Raw genomic sequence first — 7,575 nt, forward strand, 5'->3', positions numbered from 1 at the left:
CAAAAAAAAAAACGAAATGACTTTCCGAACAACCCTATACACATCTACGAAAACGGCTTACTTTGTTTTTTTATTTTTTTTTTATTCAGAAACCTTCCTCCGGTTGTGGGCATCTATTTTAAATGCTCCCAATTTTGCGTCTCACCCCCCCCCTATCCGCCTATACCTCACGTAAGATATTATAAAGCAAGCTTTTTTTTGAAAAATTAAAAATAAGGGAGTCTGAATGAAAAATAAAAATGAGAGTTCTTTCAGGAAAAAAAACTGTATCTCGTTGCGAAACCCGAAGTCCCGCCGGAAGTGGTTGAGGAACAAGCTAAAGCAATTAAGAGACAGGAAATAATAGATCGAAAGATGCAAGCGCTCTTGGAAAAACGTCAAAAAGAACTGGAAGCCAAAATGAAAAAAGGCAAAGGTGCTAAGGGTAAAGATAAAAAAAAGGACAAGAAGGACAAGGACAAGAAGGACAAAAAAGGGAAGAAAGATAAGAAAGGTACTACTACTACTAGCAAGGAAAGTACAGGTACGGCGTACCATATTACCGTTTTATACAAAATTAATAAGTGCCATTTTCTTCGAAAGAAACCGAAAAACCCCTTCCACAAATAATCGTGAAAGACGAAGAAATAAAAATAAACATTTTCGATCTGTATCCCGCCGAAATGGTCTTATGGAGAAATTTTGAATCATATGAAATCCAATCTCGCTTCGTTTGTACAGTGGATTATTTGTGCGTCAACAGGTACCCAATTTTTACAGATACACCAATAAGTTGTAGATGCGGAAGTACGTACTCTTATAATTAATTTCACGAAAATATACCTGAAGTTAATTGAACTGATGTCCTAATTTCGGTGTAATTAGGACAGAATCAATTAATCAACTGGCCTTTACCAATTTCTAAGGTTAATTGTTAAAAAATTGCTTTTTCTCCACATCCGCATCCGCATCCGCACCTATAACTTTCCTTACATGTAGTTTAAACACCATTTTCGGTAATACTTACTGCAGTACTAAAAGGGGAGACAAATTATATTTGGATGCGGTTTGTAAAGTAGTCCAGCCCGATTTCACCCTTAACCTCAAGCAACAAAGGGTTCATTTTGGCCCTGTATTAGTTGGAATGTCCACAAAAAAAGTGATCAGCATACAAAACATACAGCGTAAGATCAATGTACAACAACAATAGTATTCATATAACAATTAAAGGAGAATATTACGTAAATTTCAGATGGGCCAATATACCCAAACTTCAGCTTACTAAGTCCCATTGGTCCCTTCTTTTGTCCCGTTCCCAACAACATAAAGTTAGAATCAGAGCACGTCCTTAATATCCCAGTTATTTTTGCCCCGAACGAACCCAAAGAGGTATGTAAGTAAAATGCATGTTTTTCTGAGATGTACTGTACATTAAATTAGTCTATAAGAATGCACAGGTCCGAACGTAGGTAAAATGCATCTTTTTCTGCGAAGTACTGTACATTAAATTAGTTTATAAGAATGTACAGGTCTGACGAAGGAAGCTGGCGAGCGGTCGCGCAGGTACTTGCCCATTTATGACCTATTTGGGTAAGTCACTTGGAACCGATACACAAATAAGCTTTCAGTAGGCGTAAATTATAGTATTAATACAGATAGGACAGTAGCGTACTAGAAAATAATGTAAAAACATGACTTATCAAAAAGAAAAAATTAACCTATTGCTTTTGTTTTATAGTTAGTTTTCACATTCACTCTCATCATGGGAATCTCTATCACTGTCACCAACATCAACAATTAGTTCTTCTGTTTGTCTGTCTATTACTTGCTCACTGATCCCTATTTTTAAATATTTAATCTACGCCCCTGATAGGAATACTGAAGAATGAGGGCTGCAATCTTTATACCTAAAACTGCCTACATTTGCCACCGCGCATCCACGCCATTTTAAAATTTCCGCCAGCTTCCAGCGTCAGGCCTGTACAGGTCCGAAGGTACGTAAAACGCATGTTTTTCTGCGATGTACTGTACATTAAATTAGTCTATAAGAATGCACAGGTACGAACGTACATAAAATGCATGTTTTTCTGGGACGTACTGTACATTAAATTAGTTTATAAATATGTACAGGTCTGACGAAGGAAGCTGGCGAGCGGTCGCGCAGGTACTTGCCCATTTATGACCTATTTGGGTAAGTCACTTGGAACCGATACACAAATAAGCTTTCAGTAGGCGTAAATTATAGTATTAATACAGATGGAACAGTAGCGTACTAGAAAATAATGTAGAAACATGACTTATCAAAAGGAAAAAATTAACCTATTGCTTTTGTTTTATACTTAGTTTTCACATTCACTGTCATCATCGGAATCTCTATCACTGTCACCAACATCAACAATTAGTTCTTCTGTTTGTATGTCTATTACTTACTCACTCACTGATCCCTGCTTTTAAATATTTAATCTACGCCCCTGATAGTAATACTGAAGAATGAGGGCTGAAATCGTTATACCTAAATCTGACTACATTTGCCACCGCGCATCCACGCCATTTTAAAATTTCCGCCAGCTTCCAGCGTCAGGCCTGACGTACAGGTCCGAAGGTACGTAAAATGCATGTTTTTCTGAGACGTACTGTACATTAAATTAGTTTATAAGAATACACAGGTTCGAACGTACGTAAAATGCATGTTTTTCTGGGACGTACTGTACATTAAATTAGTTTATAAGAACGCACAGGTCCGAACGTACGTAAAATGCATGTTTTTTTGGGACGTACTGTATATTAAATTAGTTTATAAGAATGCACAGGTCCGAACGTACGTAAAATGCATGTTTTTTTGGGACGTACTGTACATTAGATTCGTCTATAAGAATGCACAGGTACGAACGTACGTAAAATGCATGTTTTTCTGGGACGTACTGTACATTAAATTAGTATATAAAAATGCACAGGTCCGAACTCTTTAATTTCCTACACCAGACAGGTCCGTAGTTGCGAATAAAACATTATTATAATGTCTTTTACGATTTTATTAGTCCGAAAAATGTTTATTTTTAAAAAGCGTTATACTCAGGGGCTTTAAATTCGGGCCTACCGATCTTAGACAAGAACATCCACGACTTGTGCGAGGTCTTGGAGCAACGTGGGTCTCTGGGGTTGTATCTACCGACCCCCGGTAATATTTTCCATTTAATTGACGGCTTTGCTTCTTTCACCGACTGACTGAACGGATACAAACTTTGGGTAAAGGTTCTTTCTCTAAAAATATCAATTGGCTGGATTATCCAGGCAAACACGTTCACGTAAACGATTAATTCTTACTTTAGTATGCTGTAATGGGCAGGCCCGGGCTCAGAAGGGTTTTTATAACACAAACTCATATCGTTCAGGGCGTTTCTGTAGGTGGGCTTAGCGCCCCATCTTCGCGCTTTATAAAACTTCCCATATCTGACACAAGTAAATTACAATTATTATAAACACCCTACCTCTAACCCTAACCTAAATTCAGTTTACCTTCTTTTGTCGAATGACGTCAATAATTTATCAAATTCGCTCGGGTATACTTTGAAATATTCTTCTGGTCCCTTATCAATCCCAGGAGAAAAATGATTTTTAATTGTTGACCCGTCTCTGGGACCAGTGAATAGATCGTAAGGGCCCCTAATGGACACCCTCTTGGCGACCAAATCGTCTATACCGCCGCCGTCTTTGACGTTATAAATGTTAGGGGGTTGTTTCCACGACTGGGACGTGCCCCTGAACCTGTCGACAAAGCCGTCCCATTCGAACGACGGGACGTTCGACATTTGTTTGTGAGTTGTGATGGGTTTGTTTATCCAGTCGCCCGTATACGTCCCTTAAAGTGACCAAATTCGTATTTCGTAACAAAAAAGGAAAATAAAATCAACCTGGGGGTGGCGTTTGATCTTTGACCAGACTGCGAAATCGTTTCTGTTTCCCAAAAGAATTGTCCCCTTCCACGTTAGTACTTTGGATTTTAAAAAAATTTTCGTTAATGTCGTAAGCACCAGGTCCCCTGGTGGACTGCAAGAATTGTCTTTCCGCGAGCACTTCGGGGTGCGTGTACCCTATATTCTTTGACCATTGTTCTATCGCCAATTTTTTTCTCCAACTAGGACAGATAACACTCTCAATAGCGTCAATAATGATAATTGGAGTCAATACCTTTCGTTAAATCTCGCTTTATAACTACAGGGGATGTCGCATGGGTTATATTGACCCGGTGAGAGGCTGTAAGACCTCTTGACCATGGCCCCGTTAGGGTCCAGCCCCGGATGAATACCCAAACCTCCGCTAAACCTATCCCTCGAAGACCCAAAAGCCACAGCATTTTTTAACTTTACGTATTTAGACATTACAGATAAATAAATAGCTAATAACAATTAAAGATATTTTTTTTGTTTTATTAAAAGTGACATTTGTGACATTTATTAAAAAGTTACTTGTTCGTCTACAGGAGACACAATTTTTTGAGATAAGGGCGGGCAGGACTATTTGTACTTTAGCCCTGAGTGGTGAAGGCATTGGTCCCAATTTGAAGTTCAACCCTGACTTCGTAGTATGCAGACTAGAGACGCCGTTTGGGAAATTCACAGAATTTAACATCGAGGTAAAAAATTGTTAATCGACCCGTTTTTAAATTTTAACATTTCGTAACATTGTTTAAGATCGACAATAAAACCCGCGCCCCCGTTATAATAAATTTCATTAAAACTTGCGAACTGGAAGGGAACATTAAAAGTCCCGAACCCGTTTCTAAACCAGGCTCTGCTGACAAAGGCAAAGATAAAAAAGACAAAAAAGGAAAAAAGGACAAAAAGGGAAAAAAGGATAAAAGTACAACTAAGAGCAAAAAGGTTGCAAAATATTCTCAAGATCTCACCCCCGATGAAATTTATTCTTTGGAGCAATTTTTCTATGAAAGATCAGGTATACGTATAGAAGAATCGTTTTCTTATTGAATGTCCCTCGTATATTTGTGCGAAACAAAAACTAGCCCAGAAATTACTGTTTCATTTGTTTATTTGTTGATTTTAGAGGAAGAAATGCCAGTGTTTGATGTGTGTTCTAAAGATAATTTACCAAATATAAACCCCAATTCAAAAAAGAGTTGGAAAATCCGTTTCGGCGTTCTCCCTAAACCAGTCGTAGAAGAAAAAACGGAAAAGGGTGGAAAGAAGAAGGACAAAAAGAAAGAGAAAAAGGGGAAAAAGGGTAAAGAAAAAAAATGCGGTCCTGAAAAACCCGGTGGTAAAGACCCAGTGTATTATATCTCAAAGTTCAACGTAACCTTAGGAAACAGTACCGTACTTAAAGATATCGTTGTCATTGCTAAATTTTGCAAATAAAACTCAAATTATCGTTATTTTGTCTTTTCTTTAATTAATTTTGCGAACGAAATACAAACAAATCTCCAACCATCTTNCATGGCGTCGGGAGACATTTGAAACCCGCGTGATTGTTGTACAACCAAGGGAAAAATGCTCGTAATTGTTTTCCCCTCTTACGTGACGTCACGTAGAGAGCAACATGGCGTCGGGAGCCATTGAAACCCGCGTCATTGTTGTAAAACTAAGGGAAAACAAATTGCATCTACGTATTCATTTGTTAATAATAATAAAAGCGATTGGTTCTTACTTTTTGTTGTCAATTTTATTCCTAACAATAACAATTAAAATTTTCTGGAGTCTATTGAGAACCTGCAGTCTCCATTTGGTACTAGTTGAGGTACCTTGCAAATTTAATTGAAGTGTTTTGGTACTGCTTAAGTTACTCTGTACATTTGATATGAGAATAAAAAATATGGGCAAAATTTGTTCGGAATATTCGGTAACAACTTGAGGAAAATCGGTAACTAAACTGTCTAATAACAAAAGAGAATCGCCCTGTATACTCTTGTTAATATCTGTCATGGCACACTTTAAATGTGACAAAATTATATTAGAAAAGGGAAATATTTTTTCTTTTTCAACCTGAAAACATTTTTTTAATTAACCAAATAAAGTATATTATATCTCAAAGTTCAACGTAACCTTAGGAAACAGTACCGTACTTAAAGATATCGTTGTCATTGCTAAATTTTGCAAATAAAACTCAAATTATCGTTATTTTGTCTTTTCTTTAATTAATTTTGCGAACGAAATACAAACAAATCTCCAACCATCTTTCCTACCGTAGTTTCGGCATTTTTTTCTGCGAAACTAGCAAATGTTTTTCTATCCGTTTCATTAAAATTCCTAACATAATAGAAACAACCCAAAATTTTTAACAAACGCACCTTTTCATCGACATTTTTTATATTTATGCTAGGAATAAAATCTAAAAAACAAAAAATACTCTCATTAACACAAAATTAGTTAAGTTATGCGTAGTATATTACCTAATACATCGGACAAATGTTTCGTCAAACCGTCTTGTATCAAAGTGTTATTCTGCTTTGACAGTAGCAAAACCATATCGATAACAGACGTCGACGTTTCGTTTTTAGATAAGTAAGACGGCACCTTATTTAACCATTTCTGAAATTTTTGCGTCCTGAAAAATGTCACCTGAAATTCTCAACGAAAACGAAAACAATCGAAAAAATATTTACGAGTTCAGGTTTGCAATGTGAGGAATTTCACACAAAATTTCCAACGCTCTGGCACGATGTTCTTCTGTTATCGAAGAATTCTCGTAAAAAGAAACGAAACCGTCTAATATTCCGACGATGTTCAACTGTTTCTGAATCCAAAAGCTCGAGTTGACCAACAATACAATTCGAATTACTGTGATTAAATAATTGACATTGTTTTCCGACGAAAATCTAAAACCGCTTGCAATCAAGTAGTCTAAGACCTTTTCGGCATCGGCCTTTTGTTGATCACTCTGGATTTTTTTGTTAACGGTACAAAACAAATAGCAAACGAGTAAATTAATATCGACACATTTTCTGTCCTCGTTTAATTCTAAAATATCCTTCAATTCTTTCTTTTGAGCTTTTGTTGTAATGCCGGATTGAGTGAAAGGGTACTGACCCAAAATACGATTCAGAAATTTTTTACCAACTTTGTTCGAAAACAAATTATACTAAAAACAAAAATACTTTACGATTAACCCTCGTATATACACTTCGACACTAAACACAACCTAACCAAACCTTGTTCTTATTTTATTTTACAAATACTTTAATTTACACTTAGTCTCCCTTATAAATAATTAAAAATACGGTAAAGGTTTAGATGAAGGCCCCCACCCTCTTCAGGATCGAAAGAGGAGGTCTCCCCCCCACTGTACCATAAAAAGGTCGTGGCGGTCTCACCCCCATAAAAAGTTATAGGGATTCAAAGTTAATAAATATGCCAATTCAAAGGTAAAACTAATGAAAAATACATAAAAATATTGAGAAAGTTATATAAAACATTATTTAAATATCTTTATCAATAGGGTAGGTTAGGTTAGGTTAGGTTATCGGGTTTTGTTCAAGTGACCACCCTCTTTCGAACCCCCTTACCTCCAGCCGCTTGAAAATATTTTTTTTATTGAATTTTATTTGAATTATAGTGTATGAAAATTGTCAAAATAATCAACTTT

The 7,575-nt window shown here is 36.4% G+C and overlaps 3 protein-coding genes across 3 annotated transcripts in view; 1 reads left to right on the top strand and 2 right to left on the bottom strand.

The window, feature by feature from the left end:
* Window positions 1–5,415, top strand: part of LOC108739646 — a 31,134-nt gene extending 25,719 nt beyond the window's left edge. Inside the window, exons 14-20 of the mRNA XM_018473645.2 lie at window positions 256–523; window positions 583–742; window positions 1,012–1,163; window positions 1,232–1,368; window positions 4,460–4,612; window positions 4,671–4,932; window positions 5,041–5,415. Coding sequence (XP_018329147.2) covers window positions 256–523; window positions 583–742; window positions 1,012–1,163; window positions 1,232–1,368; window positions 4,460–4,612; window positions 4,671–4,932; window positions 5,041–5,351 — 1,443 coding nt within the window. The 3' untranslated portion in view covers window positions 5,352–5,415. The remainder of the gene's footprint in view (window positions 1–255; window positions 524–582; window positions 743–1,011; window positions 1,164–1,231; window positions 1,369–4,459; window positions 4,613–4,670; window positions 4,933–5,040) is intronic.
* On the bottom strand, window positions 3,001–4,553 carry LOC108739650 (lymphocyte expansion molecule-like). The gene is made up of 5 exons (XM_018473652.1): window positions 4,168–4,553; window positions 3,891–4,114; window positions 3,496–3,838; window positions 3,304–3,429; window positions 3,001–3,240 (listed from the first exon to the last, which is right to left on the bottom strand). Exons 1-5 carry the CDS (start codon window positions 4,356–4,358, stop codon window positions 3,036–3,038), a joined length of 1,089 nt encoding a protein of 362 aa, XP_018329154.1. The 5' UTR covers window positions 4,359–4,553; the 3' UTR covers window positions 3,001–3,035.
* Window positions 5,416–5,437: 22 nt separating the features above from the next.
* The window catches only part of LOC112904091 (testis-expressed protein 10), a 3,637-nt gene continuing 1,499 nt past the window's right edge, over window positions 5,438–7,575 (bottom strand). Inside the window, exon 3 of the mRNA XM_025973328.1 lies at window positions 5,438–5,975. Coding sequence (XP_025829113.1) covers window positions 5,637–5,975 — 339 coding nt within the window. The 3' untranslated portion in view covers window positions 5,438–5,636. The remainder of the gene's footprint in view (window positions 5,976–7,575) is intronic.

This window comes from Agrilus planipennis, unplaced genomic scaffold, assembly GCF_000699045.2.
Source record: "Agrilus planipennis isolate EAB-ADULT unplaced genomic scaffold, Apla_2.0 scaffold162, whole genome shotgun sequence".
Lineage (NCBI taxonomy): Eukaryota > Metazoa > Arthropoda > Insecta > Coleoptera > Buprestidae > Agrilus > Agrilus planipennis.

Coding starts and splice junctions, on each gene's coding strand:
- LOC108739650 (XM_018473652.1), bottom strand. CDS start 4,358: ATGTCTAAATACGTAAAGTTAAAAAATGCTGTGGCTTTTGGGTCTTCG. Junction 3,839..3,890: donor AGATCAAACGCCACCCCCAG/GTTGATTTTATT, acceptor GGTCACTTTAAG/GGACGTATACGGGCGACTGG. Junction 3,430..3,495: donor ACGTCATTCGACAAAAGAAG/GTAAACTGAATT, acceptor TACTTGTGTCAG/ATATGGGAAGTTTTATAAAG.